Source organism: Equus quagga, chromosome 10 (genome assembly GCF_021613505.1).
Source record: "Equus quagga isolate Etosha38 chromosome 10, UCLA_HA_Equagga_1.0, whole genome shotgun sequence".
NCBI classification, from domain to species: Eukaryota; Metazoa; Chordata; class Mammalia; order Perissodactyla; family Equidae; genus Equus; species Equus quagga.
In genome coordinates, this window is record NC_060276.1 from 15,048,980 (window position 1) to 15,067,264 (window position 18,285).

The 18,285-nt window shown below is 38.9% G+C and overlaps 1 protein-coding gene across 1 annotated transcript; it reads right to left on the reverse strand.

Moving 5' to 3' along the window:
* Window positions 1–1,165: 1,165 nt before the first annotated feature.
* On the reverse strand, window positions 1,166–18,255 carry HTATSF1 (HIV-1 Tat specific factor 1). The gene is made up of 9 exons (XM_046673580.1): window positions 17,960–18,255; window positions 16,060–16,240; window positions 15,066–15,113; window positions 14,020–14,174; window positions 11,890–12,053; window positions 10,673–10,772; window positions 5,388–5,477; window positions 4,205–4,342; window positions 1,166–3,451 (listed from the first exon to the last, which is right to left on the reverse strand). The coding sequence occupies exons 1-9, from the start codon at window positions 18,143–18,145 to the stop codon at window positions 2,192–2,194; spliced, it is 2,322 nt and encodes a 773-aa protein (XP_046529536.1). The 5' UTR covers window positions 18,146–18,255; the 3' UTR covers window positions 1,166–2,191.
* Between the last annotated feature and the right edge of the window lie 30 nt (window positions 18,256–18,285).

Consider the following 18,285-nt stretch of genomic DNA (forward strand, 5'->3'; position numbering starts at 1 on the left):
ATGTTTGGTTCGGTTTAAAAGTCACATTATCTGAAGGTGTATTCAGAAAATTAGCTAACTCCTGTCTTAGAAGTCACCAAGTAATTTACACCAGGAAAAGAGATTCCACTTTAACGAGGAAGAGGTAATGGCTTCCAAATGGACTAATCTGGCAAGAGCCAGCTTCAGAAAGAGCCCAGTTGTCGTTAGCTGAGAGGGAAAAGAGATCTTTCGAACAAATTACTCCAGCTTTGCCCTATCAGGCTCCTTTTGTAGAAAGCATTAATGATTTCAAATATTTCACTAATATTGGAAAGACCATTAATGTTTTTATCTTCTAACATGAAGTTTCAAGTTTGTTCTTATACAAGGTACACTCCTATACTAGACAGACTCAGAGGAGGACCTTGAAGCCTTTCAAAGGCATCCCTGAAGCCGCTTCTGGTTCATGCATTCAGGATTGAATATATTATTTGATATTTATGTAAACTACATAGTCTTAAGGAGCATTAACATTTAGAAACTGTCAGGTAATTGTTGAGTATTGCCGTGCTTAAAATCCACCCTCATATTTTTCTTTTGTTAACAGGGTGTATTGCTGCCTCACGATAAATTCCATTTTCAGGACCGATAAAACCTGATTACTTAGTAAACAGGTGACCATGTGCGTGTGCTTCATGACTCTTATATTTATCATCACCTCATAAATTTAACATTTTACAGCTGTTTGTGACTTTCGCTTCCAGGGTGTTTATATGAAGAGCATGAGTGTTATACATGAACAGAGAATGAGAACGTGATATCAACCAAATTAAGGAGCAAGGGAAAAGATGTTACAATCAAAACAGCCCCCTTCTAATGGTTTTCAAGCTAATTTATGTTGCACTTATGTGTTCCAACTATCGTGCACAGAAGATCAAGCACTCTTTTCCTTTCATCTAGAAAACTAATTCTTCATAAATTTAGTGTTTAAATGCTTCTGGCTTACCTTTAAAGGGGAACACGATTCTGGTTTGCAATTTTTCTATATTTAACCTTCTCCACCTTTTACTGATTTACCCCTGGTGCAAATCCTGAAGATTTTTTAAAAGCCCAGACATCAACTAAAAAATTCTCAGAACGCTGGCTTGAAGTACAAGAACTCTTTTCTCTCTAAAGAGAGCAATGATTACACTTACAGACGGTATAATGAAAAAGAGCCAATGCAGTTTATTTTAATACTTCTAATTTATGAGAATAACTTCTTAATGCTACATCCGAAGTCAATTCATCAATACTGAATTTGGAAAGTACAATCAGAAAAGGCCCAAAATTTTATTGGGACTACACAACTTAGCACAGTACTAGGCACTGTGATTCTAGAACAAACACAAAAACAAAAAACAGAAGTATGCATGACAAAAGTAGCTCAACTCAAGGGGACCCATGAACCTCTCAAAACTGTCTACAAAAAGTTGTGCAGTGTGTGCATACATTTTTCTGGGGAGAGGTCCCATAACTTCAATTAAATTCTAAAGGGGCCCAAACGGTACACAATAGAATTATAATCTCCTCTATATTTTCAATAAGGAAAAGCCGCGGATCTCGGGAAGTTCACTTTTGCACATCTAAGAGGCAATTTTCATAGAAAGAGGGTAGAAATGAAAACAAATACAAGTAACTTGCAAGGACTTGGCAGGGAAAAGCTCCAAAGTGTCACTTGCTTGATAAGTTTACTAACATGTTCTGGTACAGAGAGGGGAAATGGGGACCTAAGTGGTAACAAAAGCTGGAGGCAAGGAGACTCCTATGGGATTTTTCACGACCCTGACCCTAGAAAAACTAAACTTTAGTATGAACGAAGCAATAACTAGAATTTAATATGTAATTTAACGCAAGTCCAACTTTCAGTTTCTGCATATTAACAACTTATCTTTATTTTTGAATATCACAAACTTCAATCAGAATACTTTAAAAAATATTATTCTGCATGCATTTAACAAATCTGACAAAGGACAAGTATCCAGTTTACTTGCATTTTATACTATGAAGTTTTAATGAACAATTAACACATACTGCAAATCATTAAGTACAGCTAACAATGAAAACTTCGATGCTTTAATCTGATGGCACCCTACTACTATGCACATGTTCATCTAACACTACTAGTAATTACCCTGGAGCATAGGCAAAATGTAGCTGGAGGAATCTCCCTACAAAGCAAGTTTCACGATTAAATATCATCGTCGTCGTCATCGTCATCACTACTGAGGACGAAGCTGCTGCCTGTGGACAGGGGCCCTTCATCCTTAACATTTCCCAAACCACCCACAGTCTCTCTCTCGTCGGAATCGTCAAACAACTTCTCGCTGGAATCGTCGTCAAACAACTTCTCGTTGGAATCATCATCTTCAAACATCTTCTCATCTACGTCTTCCTTTCCATCTGCTTCTTCGTCTTCTTTTTCATCAGAATCTTCAAATACCTTTTCGTCTTCATCTTCTTCCTCCTCCTTCTCATCAGCATCTTCAAGCCCCTTCTCATCTGCATCTTCATCATCCTCTTTTTCATCAGACTCATCATCAAATACTTTTTCATATGGATCATCCTCTTCTTCCTTTTCGTCTGACTCTTCATCAAACTCTTTCTCAGAGCCTTCCTCATCAAACACTTTTTCAGAGCTGTCATCTTCAAATTCTGATTTTTCAGAGTCATTTTCTTCTACCGTTTTTTCAAGAACATTTTCATTAAATTCCTTGTCGGAGCCGTCCTCATCAAAATCTTTTTTGAAGCCATTTTCTTCAAATTCTTTTTCAAAGCTATCTTCAAACTGCTTTCCAGAGGAGTCATCTTCAGATTCTCCCTCCGAGTCGTCTTCTCCAGACTCCTCTTGGGGGCTGTCCTCCCCCTCAGACGCCACGTCAGGGCCATGCTCTTCAGTGGCCTTTTTAAGGCCATTCTCTTCACAGTCATTTTTGAGTCTCTTCTTTTTGAATTCTCTTTCAGGGCCATTCTCTTTAGACTCTTTTTTAGGACTATCCCCTTCAAGCTCCTTTTGGGAAGTGCCTTCCCCACACTCTCTCTCGGGGTAGTCTTCTTCACGCTCTCTTTTGGCGCAGCTTTCCGCAGACTCTCTTTCAAGGCAGCCTTCTTCCGATTCTTTCTGGGGGCAGCCTTCTGCAGCCTCTTTTTCGGGGCCACTTTCTTTAGCATCTTTTTCAGAAGCATCTTCTTTAAATTCTCCCCCATCTTCTGTCTTTTCAAACTTCTTTTCATCTATAGGTTCTTCAAATACCACTGCAGTTGCAGCTTCTTGAGCATTCATTTTAGATGTGCTAGGGTGCTCTGAAAAATGCCTTACTCTAGAAGGCCCTGCCCTTTCCGAAGCACAGGCAGATTCTGAACGCCGGAGGCCTCTATTGGCCTCAGGAGCATTGAGGAAAGCCTCCCATCCTCTCAGCCTTTCCTCCCTCTCTCTTGTGGTCTCCTCCACCTGTGCACAAATGGAAACTGCCATTAAAAGAAGTTTCAGGCAAAAAGAAGTACTAACATCTCTGAGCATTTCTTTTTTTGTTAAAGATTTCATTTTTCCTTTTTCTCCCCAAAGCCCCCTAGTACATAGTTGTATATTTTCGTTGTGGGTCCTTCTAGTCGTGGCATGTGGGATGCTGCCTCAGCATGGCTTGATGAGCGGTGCCATGTCCGCGCCCAGGATCTGAACCAGTGAAACCCTGGGCCAATGAAGCAGAGCACACGAACTTAACCACTCGGCCACGGGGCCGGCCACTTTGGGCATTTCTAACATTAATCAAAGTACCCTGAGGCATCTCATCTTAGGAAATCAAAGCAATTCCCTATCTTCAGTTTTCAAAACTTCACATCTTGATTTACTAGAGATGACCTTAAGAGATCATTCAAACAAATGCCCAACAACACAGTATTGCAGAAATGTCTCAGCAATTAAAAAGTTAATATTTGAACTCTGAACTTTACAACACAGAAAGGAAGAGAAACATTTTGGTTTAACATGTTCTTATCACTATTCTGAGCAAGCTTCAAAATTTCAGACTTATAAACGGAAAGACAAATATTGTTCTTTCTTTGCTCTAAACACAAAGTATTACTTAGAAGAAGTACTGTTACATTAAGCAGATCGAACCAATCCAAAACTTATCTGAAGGACTGCTACAGCAGGATTTGTTGGTAATGAAACCGTTTGTGTGCCCTTGACAGTTGCAGAACGTACCTGATAATCTGTAGTCCCATCCCATGCTTGGGCAGTGATTTGACGGCCACCAAACCACCTTCCATCGAGGGTCTGAATACAATAATCAGCCTCCTCTGGATCTCTAAAGGACACAGAGGCCACACCATCTGGGTGTCTCTAGAAAGACAAGGAAGAAAAAGACAGAATGAATGAGAAAATTAAAAATAAAACACACACATTTGACAAAATAGCGAAGTAATAGTGTTGTCTCTGATAGTTTGAGCTAAAAGATTTTATGTATGACAACTTTCTTCCCTTTCACCTCAGCCAGGGACACGCAACTAGCTGCTTCTTTAGCTTAATCTTGTCTAGCAAGAACCAAGTGTGATGTCCTTGGAAATGTTTCTGCTGACAACACTGTCTAATGAGAAGCAGTATAAAGGCAGTATAGTTGTTAAGAGCCTGGACTCTGAAGTCAAATAGCCCTGGGACTCATCCCTGGCTCTGCCAGCTAGTAGCTGAAGGACTTTGGGCAAGGTGCTCAATCTCTAAACTTTCAGCTTCCTCATCTCTAAAATGGGTATAATAGCACCTACCTACCTCAAAGGATTGTGAAGATTAGTGAGATAACATGTAAAATGGTTTGTAGTACAGAACCAATAAACAGTGACTCTTAATTATTTTGTCGATTTTGGAAGTTAAAAAAGAGTGAGAACAGGGCTGGCCCGGTGGCATTGTGCTTAGGCTAAGCGTGCTCCACTTCAGTGGCCCATGGCTTCAGATCTCATCAAGCCATGCTGGGGCGGCAATCCACATACAAAATAGAGGAAGACTGGCACAGATATTAACTCAGGACCAATATTCCTCACATACACAGAGAAAGGGTGAGAAGGGAAACATACAGGAGAATATTCACAAAGAGGGGGAAACGTGGGCAAATAGGGAACCCTAAGGTCTTATACATTTTTCTTATACTTTCACCAGATCATATACTAGAGAGTGTTGATAAAGAAAAATAATCAAGGCATACCATGTCTATCAGAGCCTTGACTTACAATCCATGTTCATCTAATTATTGCTAACAGATTACTCCCACCAGATAGCAGACCTACTATATACAAACATTAATCTAAAATTTGGGGGCTTACCGACATCTGCTAATAACTTATTAAACCAGAAGAATGATTACTTTAGGAATCATTTGTCCAAGCCATGAACTTACATCAAAGAGAAGGAGCTTCCTAATTTGTCCAAACTTTGAACACTCTACTCGGAGGTCTTCTCTTATCTCATTCAGCACCAACGGATCATCCTGCAAAAACACTCATGATTAAAATGGGTTTCCTCCCTTCTTTAAGGACGAATTCTAAAAATCAAATTTCTTGCTTTGACAATCCAACGAATAAACGCTTTACTTAAGGTTAGTTATGTTTGTCAGTAGTCTACAAAATTTAGAAGAGTCCAAATTAAATGAAGTTAGACTACCACGGCTGCTGCTACTACTACAAGTCTGGCCCGTATGACAGAGGAAACGGATAAGTACATGAGGCTGCAATGTAAGGTGTGAAAGGTGCAGGAGCAAAGGAGAGGGGAGGGAGTAGGAACGGAAATCCCAAACAACAGGAGCTGTGAGGGCTGGAGAAGTCCTGTGGCACATTTGAAGTCAGAGACCGCTAATTCCTATGTTCTGCACGGGCCTCATGACTACAGCAATGAGATGAGAGCCCGTAGCTTTGTGTTTTGCAAAGATTCCTACTGACAGAAATGTTGTGATGGGGAGAGATATCCCCTTCATTGACTAAGTGTTCTAAGAGTGTTCTTCGGGCTTCCGAGATTCTATTTTAACTCACAGCATAAACCTCACCTATAAGGATTACTGTTCATCTTGTCTCCTACCACATTTCAACAGAACTACACAAATAAAGAGCGGTTATTAAGCACACAATAAAACACATTCTCAGCCGTCGCTTTCGTGCAACTACGAGTCTATTAAGACCACTCAAGCACCGCGGCTTCCAGCGGGCTTAAGCTCAGGTGGACCCTCCCCATCACAACACAATTTAAGATTTCCTATGGGAATTCACAAACCTTTCTCCAAGTCCCAATGCACGAAAAAAGGTCAGAAAAAGTTACATTATCAACTTGCATTTCAACTACATACAAATATAAATAAGGATATCTCAACTACAAATTCTTATTGAAATAGACCCACACTTTTTAGCAACATTTAAGTTCCTCTGTCTCACAGGTCTTTATTCTCCTCACCAACTAAAGAGGAACTGCACAACGTCTACAAAAAGTAGCTATTCCCTCCTAAATTTCTCTCAAAAAGCAAACATAAACAACTACTAGGCAGTTACTGAAATCGAATAAAAAATATAATATCTGATAAATCTGAGGCATCTAAAACTATAGTTGGCAGGACTTGGGATTTCCCCTCACCTATAAAATGTAACTTCGGAGAGGACGTCAATTTGTTTTATATATAATTATCAGATCTGCGCGGAATGGAGCATGAGTCATTTGGTAAAGTCTTGACGTGGCTTTCAGGGATGTGGGTGGTTAGCTCCACTCAGACTGTACGCTTTCTGAAGGCAGGAATCGTGTTGGAATGAGTTTTGTATACCTCACCGAACACAGCAGTCATTTACACACAGTGAACAGTCAAGAAAAGCTTTCTCAGAGTTTGATAAACTATTCCTAATACCTCTATTTTATTCGCCAAGGGAAATCAAGATTATATTAAAAACAAAGAAAAATTGTTTCAAATACTGGACAAATTTAGGTGTGATTCCATTGTTGGGGGAGGGGAGCATCACCTTCTTTATTTCTACATCAAAGTCTCAGAGCTTTTCCTATGAGGATATCAAATCATAGCCAGTCTCCCCAGACCTCCATTTTCTGTTATACTAGTTTGAAAAAATAATTTATCTTTGCTGCTGCATACTATCTTGAAGCTTAAAGATAATAATTCCCTCCTCTAGGAAAACTCTTTAACATAGCTAAGCATGGAAATTTTTTAAAGACAACACTTTGCAAGCAATAGACTTGATACTAAAATCAGACTGATACAATGAGACCTCCTGCAGTCGACGCTCTTATTTTTTTCCCAGGGTGGTGTTTTTTTTTTCCCAGGAAGAAATAAACCATACTTCTTTCCTTTCCAATCTAAACTTACACTGTCCAAGACACTAACCACACATGGCTACTGAGCACTTTAAATGTGGCTAGTCCAAATTGAGGTGTGTTGCAGGTGTGAAACAAACACTGCACTGCGACGATTTAGCACCAAAGGAAAAAAAAGCAATGTAACGTAGCTCATTAATATTTTTATATTACATGTGGAAATTATATTTTGGATATATTGGGTTAAATAAAATTCATCATTAAAATAAATTTCCCCATTTCACATTATATTTTTATTGTAGCTACCAGAAGAATTTAAATTATACACGTGACTCACATTACATTTCTATAGGACAGTGCTGGTATACACAATGAGAAATCTACCTTTGCATCTGAGTTTCGATTCTTCATCTCTTGGGATTCAAATTTGCCAGGCATGCATTTTTAAATAAGGCTTTGAATTAAATACTGAAAACTCTCTAAGTTACATTAAAGATATTGGCCTTCACTGTTCACCCTGACACCAAGGAGTATTTTTAGGTATTTTGCTTCTAATACTGGTCAACCATTTGGAATAAAAATATATTACATCCCCCCTAAATCTGATTTCTTTCTGACACCCCAGGTACCCTGACAATTCAGTTTTTGTTTTCCACTACAAAGCTCAATGCTCATGTCTGTTCTTTAGATTCATATGGAATCTTCACTCAAATCAAACACTCCCTCAAAGGCGTCCAATGAAGGCAGGTTTTCCCATTGAACACCTCTATCACGAGTGATATGTCTCCACCAGCACTGCATGATAGAACTTCCTGTGGTGACAGAAAGGACTACCTGCACTATCCAACATCGTAGCTACTAGCCACGTGTAGCCAATACAACTGAGGAATTGAATTTTTAGTTTTATTTCATTTGTATTAATTCAAACTTAAATAACCACATATGGCTAGAGTTTACCATACTGGACAGTCTACTATGTCAGACAGGCCTATACTGATATACTTTGACGATCAGGCCCACAAAAAACAAGACTGCCTGTAGTCCCTCTGATTGACAGGCTCTCATCAAGCTTGCCAGACCTCACAAGACCAGGCAGGCAGGCAAACAAGGATGGCACCAAGGGTTTCTCTGCTGAGAACTATGAAGCCCATCACTGGCCCCCTAGCCTTTGTGGAATAGGGGTCTGAAAAGAAAACTTTCCTTCATTTGCAAAGACGCTAAAGAGAAAATGTTTTATCCATTGAATGAATGAAAAGATTCTGCCTTGAGAGTAACAAGGGTTTCAATCACTCTTTCACTTTTCCTTCATATAAATATTGAGAGACTATTAATAAAATATATATTGAGGGCCTACTGTGTGCCAGGTACAATTCTAAACACTGGGAATATAACAGAAAACAAGACCGACAGAGCCCTGGCTCTAGAGCTCACATTCTAGTAGAGGAGATACAGATAATAAACGCTATGAAGGGAACACAACAGGGTAACATAAAGGCTCTAAACTCCAAAGGAAGGGTTTTTTTAATCAATCAAGAATTTACAAGCATGGGGCCGGCCCCGTGGCCGAGTGGCTAAGTTCACACGCTCTGCTACAGCGGCCCAGGGTTCCGCCAGTTTAGATCCTGGGCACAGACATGGCACTGATCATCAAGCCAGGCTGAGGCAGTGTCCCACATGCCACAACTAGAAGGACCTGCAACTAAGATATACAACTATGTACCGAGGGGAATTTGGGGGAGATAAGGCAGGGGGAAAAAAAAAAAAGATTGGCAACAGTTGTTAGCTCAGGTGCCAATCTCAAAAAAAAAAAAGAATTTACAAGTATGAAACTTCTATCCTTAAAAATATCCACTGGAGGGAATTTGTAGGGGTCAAGGTAGAATAAATGTGGCTTTCTGGAGGAAAGCATATGTGTTAAGCTAGGAAAAACTAAGTTTGCCCAGGGTGATAGCTAGACTCAAATGAGTGTCTCAATGAGCAAGGCAGAAGGCAGAAACAAAAACAGACCTAATTACACAACACACTTCTACTTGCAGAGGTTCCAGATAACTTGAATTAAGTTTGCATTTATATTCACATTCAAGTGTTAGGAGACGGAATGTGTGAATTAAGGACTTCAAGAGATGGACATTAATGGTTCACCTAATTAAAAAAACCACTTACTTACCAGAGGGATAAAATGTTAATAATCATACGAAATAGACTAGATACCATGACCCATCTATGCATTTCTTTCAAAGGCCCACCTGGCAAGGACAGTGTGTCAAAAAGTATCTAGTGTGCATATGTACACGTGTGGTTTTTAAACATATTTCATTAACAGTGAAAGTCTAAAGCAGCTCTGCTATATTTCAAGATTCTTCATGATTCTAGTCAGAAGAGACATTAAACATACATAGATCCCATGTATCTTCCTAGTGCCCTCAAAAGATACGCAGACCCCACAGGTGCACAGCAAATGCTATCACATCACTATTCGCTGGCATGGAGCTCAAGAGGCCATTTTGGGGCCCTCTCTAGGGGAACTAAAACAATATTGCCATTCTCACTCTGTATAAATGCACAAAAGGAACAAGAATGAGCTTTGGTAGCAACTAGATCATTTATAAACCTGGAGTTTTGCATCATGAACGTTTTTTTCTGATGTGAAATTGGTTATCGTTAATTTCAGAATCCAGGCAGAGAATAAAGAACTGTTCCATGAACGATCCTATCGGTCTGCGCCAAAGACAGAGGTTAGAACAAGAGGCAGAATGCAACACAAGGTACTCTGACGGCAACTAATATTCCTTAAACCTCTCTAGTAGCTCTTCTTCCTTTACTCACTTTTATCTGCTGTTCTTGGAATTCTACATGGACATTTAGTATTATAAAGTCCTAAGAGCCACTACAGAGTTCTGTAAAAATTAGGTTCCAAAAAACAACCTCCATTATTCAAACATCAGTGGTTCTATTTCATTAACCTAAGGTTTTCTAAGACTCAAACTTTGAGTCCCAAAGTGAAGTTTTCATTTACAAGCGTGAAGCTGCTCCTCCCCACCAAAATCAGCCCTTACTTGTTGAACTGCACTCAAAATCCACCAGCAACTCCCCAGAAACCCTTAAAGGACTATATTTTTAATGATTTCCCATACCAAGTAGGTGCTGTCTGGGGGCACAGTATGGGTATTAAACAGTCCTACCTGGTGTACAAATAAAAGAACACTGGGCTAAACATGGGAAAATCTGCAAACTTCGACTGAATTTGGGCTCCATTTTTCTATTTTGATGACGACATAAATGTGTGGGCTGGGACATGGGAAAGGTGGGGTACGGTAAGCTCTGGGCTCTTTTGAAAGAACGCGTATCAATGTTTTCATCGGTAAGAATACTGCCTCCTACCTCAAAATCCATAGGATGAAACATATTTTTAATGATGACAACTCGCTCGTGGCGCATTCGGGATGGTCCAGCTCTTCTTTCAGGTCTCCAATCCAACTGCCTAATGCAATAAAGTAGCAACAAGAAACTGAATTTTGCTCCATACTTGTTGGAGAGAGAGAAAATGAGTCATTAATATAATCCTTTATTGAGCATTTAATAACGATAATTATTTGATTCCAAACAACATTGTGTATTTTAGTCACAGTTCCATTCAGAAAACTTTCTGAAATAAAAATAATGGGCAGGTGAAAGATGGTCCCAGTATCTGAAATCTCCAGAACATATTTTTTTCCTAGAACTGTTGTCTGATCACAATTATTCCAATGAGACTCTGGAAAAATTGCTAATTATTTAGTATGTATGACTATCTACGAAGATATACTTTGAGACCAAAAAATACATGAAAACTGTATTGCTTTTTAGGCATTTTATGATTATAAAGAACAAACTGCACTGAAATATTTAAAACTACTCACTCTTTGTTACGATCTTAAATTTTACTGATATTGTTTATAAAAATTTGCAGGTATCTATTCTAACTATTCTTGTAAAAACTATAGGACATCACAACTAAACACTTTTATGATCATTTTATCATTAGTTCCAGCATACTGTCAGAAGTGTTTTTAGAACTCATTCTGATAAAAGTACTTATTTTGGCTAATTTCTTAAAAATAGCACATTTCAGGAAACATACTAAACAAATGAATTAATAGAAACTTGATGACATTATGTATACGCTATATACATAGTAAATACAATGATAAAACCTATCATTTCTAATTTCTAATTCCTGTTAACAAACATGTATATAAAAATTTAGCTCCTGGTATAGCTAATTTCAATCCACATCAAGAATGAACTAATAGCCCTGGTTTACAAGCCTAAACTATTTTATTTAATCTGATGTTCAACATTTTCCAAAGACATGGCTCTCATCTCATCTAAGCCCCTGATACACTACAAATGAACACCCCAGAAAATGAAAACCACCACCACTGCCAAATCATCCTATTGTACCGATTACCAAAGGTTCCTGATGAGCTAATGACATTCTTTTAAAATAATTTGTAGGCATATTTGATGGAACAAAACTAGGTGGCTATTACCAAAATATACTCTAGGATATTTATATGAAATCTATCGAAAAGGAAAGAAAAATAAAAACCACAAACTTTTGCTGCAGAGACAATTTTTTCTTGTAGTCTTTGCACTTTTTCTTCTTCTTTGAGGCATCATACTCCCCCTTTAGTTGAAACTGTGCCACCTCGACATGTAATTTATAGCCTCTAATTTCATCTTCGTCCAAAAGTTTTAATGCGAGATCCACAGATTCTCTCTTTATAAAGGTAAAACAAGATACGGTCGGTAAGTTACACACTGACATGAAATTTCGGGAGTTTTTTAGATGAATTCTGACTATACATCCAATAAAGATTTAAATATAACTACCTACTCTAGGATAAAAAACTCTAGAATGCCTATCAGGAAAGCTGCTTTCAAGATATAGCTGTCTCGAACCAGGCATGTGAACCTCGGCAAGTTATTCAAGCTCCCTGAGCCCCAGTTTCTTCATCTGTAATGGAAATAGAAATGCCTTCTTGGCAGGGTTCTTGACAAAACGAAATGAAAAAATGCACAGAAAGGATAGTGACTGGCATATAGCAGGTGCTCAATAAATCATATCATTATTGGAAAAGTAGTTTTGCCTCCTGGAGTCTCAATTTCTCATCTATACAATGAGGCAAATGGCTTTGCATGATTTTTAAGGTGCATTCCAGTTTTAAAGTTCTAAAATATTCCTACTTAAAAGACTAGATGACTCAAGGAACTTGCAATAACATAGCCAGCCTTTAATTTTTTTGTTCGCCAATTAAAATGTAGGTCTGCAATATACTGAGAAGTAGAAGATGATTATCTGATGGCTTATACATTAAATACATTTGTGGATTCTGGGTCCTATACAAAGGGGGCAGCTGTCAGGCCTACACAGTCAAAGATCTGAGGACCTGAGGAGAACACAAAAGGACACCTGAACTCAGCTGCGAAATGAAATGTGGATCCTCGAACAATTAACTATATTCTTCTGGAACTCAATGTACTAGTTTGCCAGCCTTGCACTTTTACGGGTCATAAACTGTATATGTAAAAAGTTTCTCAAAACCCCATTTTTCTCTTTAAAACATTTAAAAATCCAATCAACCCCCCTAAGAATCTGTTGACAGATTTTTAACAATCCTTGAAGAACTTATAAAACTCTCAAATCTCCTTACATTTGAAAATTACGTTAACTCCCTTCCTATAACGGTCATATCCATATCCCATTGCCATCAGAGTCAAGAACCAAGTGGAACCTACCTCCTGAAGAGCTGTCAGCTCAACCCTCCCCTTCTGACTTCGTTGACATGTTGCATGCTCACAACACAGCCCTGGTGTTTATACTCTTTTTTTATCACTTTGATTTTACTTTTTAATTATTTTCAGGTTCTGTGACATATGTACATGTCATCATCATGCCCCTTTCTTTTGTCCCCTGCAAGAATGTGTAACACATGTTCCTAAGGTGGTAAGTGTTCCAGAAATGATGGCTGCCTCTCGCACTGGGCTTTCCCTGTGCAATTTATGGTACCAGGAATACATAAAATTCTGCAAATGTCTGTTAATACCACTCTGTTCTCTCCCATTCAAAATACACTTCAAAGCAGTAAGCATAAGCTATCACCTCCTTTATAACCTAATTCAGGGGCCAGAAACCGTCTTTTGTAAAGGTCTGGTCAGTAAGTATTTTACGCTTTGTGGGCCACATGGTCTGTGTTGCAACCACTCAACTCTGCTGTTAAAACACGAAATGTGTAAATGAACGAATGTGTTAGTGTTCCAAAAAAACTTTATTTGAAAGACAGGCAGTGGGCTGGAATTTGCAGAAACCCTGGTCTAATTCATTCCACTGGGCAAATAAAACGTTACTGGCTTTCTTTTTCTTCGTGGATTTTCCAAATGTGTTCTGAACTGACTATATGCATACACTCCTACAGAGATCTCTGCAGTGAGAATTCCTTTAAGTAAAAGAAGCACTTCAGCCATCCAACTTATATAATACCTTGACCTGATAACATAGTTTTCTTAGACGAACAAGTGAGTAACCTTACCAATGTGATACGCACAGGGGCAATCTGAAATGTCAGTTTTCTTCATAGCCTGTTTTGAAAAGTTCTCAGTCTCAGTTATCATATATACATAATTATAGCTCTGGTTCCTGAGTTAAAAATGGAGATATGAGAAACTTACTTGGCCACATAACTAACCTTCAAATAACAGCAAAGCCCATCTCCTTTAAGATTTCCTTGATTATCTTTGTAAAGCTTGACCTTAAATTCTTCTGTCTGAGGATCTCTCATAATAATGCCAAACTTGGACATGAGCTGTATAAATTCATCCACTGTAATGTCTGGAGGCAAACCTGTAACATTAGGAAAAATTGTTTAAAAAGACATTTATAGGGGCTGGCCCCGTGGCATAGTGGTTAAGTTCGGTGTGCTCTGCTTCAGCATCCTGGGTTCACGGCTTTGGATCCTGGGCACGGACCTACACCAGTCATCAGCCATGCTGTGGGAGTGAGCCACATAAAAAAAGTGGAGGAAAACTGGCACAGATGGTAGCTCAGGGCTGATCTTCCCCAAGCAAAATTAAAACAAAAATTTATAAAAGCTTCTCAATAAAAATGAGGGTTACTTAGCATTCTATCAATTAGAAATCTACAACTTAGATGAGCACAATTTTGATTTTCTAAATGTATGTAAAAATCTCAAATCTATAGAATTGAGGAAATTTCATGTTTTAACGTATTCAAATATACTCATGTGCCACATAATGATGTTTTGGTCAACAATGGACCACATATACAATGCTGATCCCATGAGTACCATATAGCCTAGGTGTGTAGTAGGCTATACCATCTAGGTTTGTGTAAGTACAATCTATGGTGTTTACACAACAACAATGTCGCCTAATGACACACTTCTCAGAACGTATTCCCATCGTAAAGCGACACATGACAGTATACATTAAATTATGCTTCACTAAGGCCTTGTATCACTGAATCTAAGAGGCAAAGTGCCATAAGTTGCCTAAATCAGACAAAAAGCATGTCATGCAAGGTTACACACACTTAATTTTTCCTAGTTTTGTAATAAATAAACATATTCCTCACTAACGTAAACAGCTAAACCAAAAATATTGACACAATGATAAAAATTAGACTTCAGAGAAACTGAAAACTAAAAATCACTTTGTGAAAAATCTGAAAATCAAATATTTCCTACTGTAAATTTGTTTAAAAAGGTATACATACCAGACACATATACATTTGTATTTCTCCCTTCTTCAACGTGAAACCACCCTAAAAATCAAAATGAAATAAATAAATGAAACACACGCAAGAAAAGGTAAGTGTCACATTATGAAATCTTAACAACGTAGCAGTTTCTCGAAACCTCCAGGAACTTTTTCTTACCTTTAGAACAGACAGACTAACTCAACTCACTGTCCGGCTTTCAAAGACACAGATCTTTTGCCAGATAATTAGTTTCAGAGCCTTGTCTGAAAAAAGACGGCTAGTGTATCTTGGTTCTTTATGATTCTGATACTACCTTAATAAAAAAACTCATCCTTGGGGCTAGCCCTATGGCATAGCGATTAAGTTCAGCACAGTCCGCTTCGGCAGCCCGGGGTCCGCAGGCTCGGATCCCAGGCACGGACCTACATGACCTTGATGAGTGGTGTGCTCATCAAGCCGGGCGGTGGCAGCATCCCACATACAAAATAGAGAAAGACTAGAACAGATGTTAGCTCAGCAGCAATCTTCCTTAAGCAAAAAGAGGAAGATTGGCAACAGATGTTAGCTCAGGGCTGATCTTCCTCAGGAAAACAAAAACAAAAACAAAAAAACTCATCCTTGCACTGACTTTAGGCCCTGGCACACATAAGTTGTTTCTGACTCCAACCTACTGTATTAGATATGGCCAAGCCGAAGCAACACTGATCTGAATTCAATTTAATTAAACATACATACACAAACAAAAATAACCTTACAATTAGAATTTCTGATAATCCCCTAATAATAGCTCTATTTTGCAAAGGAAGAAACTGAGGTAAAGAGGTGAAACAGCCTACCCAATGCTCACAAGGTAGTGTGAGAGCCAACATATGCACCCAAATAATAATTTAAAAAATCATCATCTTATGATTCCTTCAAAGCTATTATAATTCTCCAAAAAGTAGCTATCTATACACACGCTCACAGTCGTAATTGTTACACTCATGTTTTGCAAGCTAAATCCACTTGCCTGAATCAGCCTTTCTCTTCTCTCCCCTCTTCTTGGGATCACTGGGTTCGGGGGTTTTTCTTTGCGGAGGTTCCTCTGCAGCCCTAGTGCTGACGTCTTGCACATTTGCAGTAGAGCTAGATGCGCCATCATTAGAAAAGCCGTAATTGGCCTGATACGTGGCAATGAAATCTTCAGTGATCTAAACGAGAAATTCAATCCATACACATACAGAAATTAAAAAATACTTTCCTCCCATGAAAAGGTTATGCTGTGTTAAATTACACCATATTCAGTTATACAACTTAATACAAAGTGCTTCCGTAGATAACAGTGATAGTAATTAAAGTGTAAACGCAAGAACAGTCACTTTATATAGAAAACTGTGCGTAAAATGATAAAAAATAAGAAATGGGTACATCAATTATCAAAACAAAATCTGAGATACTATTAAAGCGTTTTAAGTGATGTTGGCACCTTTTCTAGTTGATTCTTTTATAAATTACTACCTCTCTACAGTCTACTTGACTAAGGCTACGAGTACATGGAACAAAGGAAGTATCAGATAACAATAAAACAGAATAAAAACCAATAATCAAGTAATAATCTAACAACACAATCAATTTTTCTTTCACTATATAGATGCGCAAAAGTCTATGCACACTAAAATTTTAAATACCTGTGTGCAGAGAACAGAGAAAACGGAACTCTGATTTGGTATATAAAGGAAAGGGCTAACAACGGTAAAATTAAATGCTTATTTAACTCTATCACTAACTAAATCACATTATCATTTAGTGTGAACAAATTAAGAACAAACCCAACTCACATCTATCAGCTTCCTGGTTTTTAGGGAAAAAAGCACAATTGCACAAGGAATGATATGTAGTTATCTCTTCATACCGATCAATGGTAAGCATACAAAGGAATGGGGAAAATTTTAAACGCAAAGTTTGAAGAGGTACGATCTTTCATAACATAAAAAGATAGAGTCACAAATTAGTCCATCACCAGAGTACTGTTAAAACCACTCAGAAAGCTGAAGAAACCAAGTCTGCACTGGACCTGGCACCACCAGGACAGAAGTGAAAACATAAATTTAAGAATTTGGAGACAACGGAATACATACGCAAAGAAAAAAGGGAAAGAAGAAAGTTGAAATAGTTTTTTAAACAACAGTCAAATGAAACAATGGAGACACGGTTTGTATTTACTGGCTTGCAAGTCAATTAGTATGCTATTGGTATCCTTTTTTCTACCCATATGAGACTGATTAACAGGAGACTTTTACTGAAAAGTTCACAGAACCAAGTTTAACACCAGTTTATTTGACTCCCAAGCTGAAATAAAATACTTAACAATTTCCAAGTACTCTAAATAAATATACACAGACCTTTTCCAACCATATTCTTTGCACCTCTAGTCATATTCCTATGGTTATAGGGTTCAAACAGTTGAGTCTAGGGACGAAATTTTATAGGAAATTAAAGAGACGTGCAAAGTTCAACTGGTAAAGGTTTATAAATGACTACTTTTCTTTTCAAATCAAGAAGCTGCATTTTGCACATAGCACAAAAGCTAAACATCTGCATTCCTAGGATAATTCTTGCATTCCTAAATTTGCTCTTGGTGTTTCTCCTCTTTGCAATAAAAAGTACTCACCAATGTAATAACCAACTGTGACCTTCACAGGCAAAACTAATAAAGCATAGAAAAGACTTAAGAGTCAAATTACATTGAAGACATCGCCCTAAAGATTTACGTTCCTTTACACATCAGTTCTGCAACAGACACAACAAAAAACACGTCACTATCCATGGGGGCTCTAACCCAGGACCTCGGCAAAGAAAACGTAAAAGGAGCGCCCCGCCAGGCTGCCCTGGCGGGCCGCTCTGCGGTGGCGCCCGTGCCACTCTCTTACCTTAGGGAACCAAGCCTTCTTGTCCAGGTCCCACTCGTAGGGGGTGTCAGCCGGCTGCTGCCCGAAAGCCTCGGTCTCCCCGCCGGGATCTTTCTGGCTGTTGTCGTCCTTGGTGTCTCCGTACAATTCTTGCATTCGCAACTGCTCATCAAACTCGTCGTTGCCATCCAAGTTGCCGCCGCTCATGGTGCCGACTTAGCCCGGGGGCAGGGTCCAGGCGAGCCCAGAGGCCGAGAGGACGCTGCGGGGGCAGAGAAAGCGCGCTCGGCCCGCGCCCCGCGCCCCGCCGCCCCCGGCCCGCGCCCCGCCGCGCCCCAGCAGCCCCC

What these genes read in the sequence shown, in the direction of transcription:
- HTATSF1 (XM_046673580.1), bottom strand. Translation starts at nt 18,145, where the DNA reads ATGAGCGGCGGCAACTTGGATGGCAACGACGAGTTTGATGAGCAGTTG. An exon ending in TACAAATGTATATGTGTCTG is followed by an intron (nt 14,175 to 15,065) that starts GTATGTATACCT and finishes CTAATGTTACAG; the next exon opens with GTTTGCCTCCAGACATTACA. An exon ending in AAATTGTCTCTGCAGCAAAA is followed by an intron (nt 10,773 to 11,889) that starts GTTTGTGGTTTT and finishes TTATTGCATTAG; the next exon opens with GCAGTTGGATTGGAGACCTG.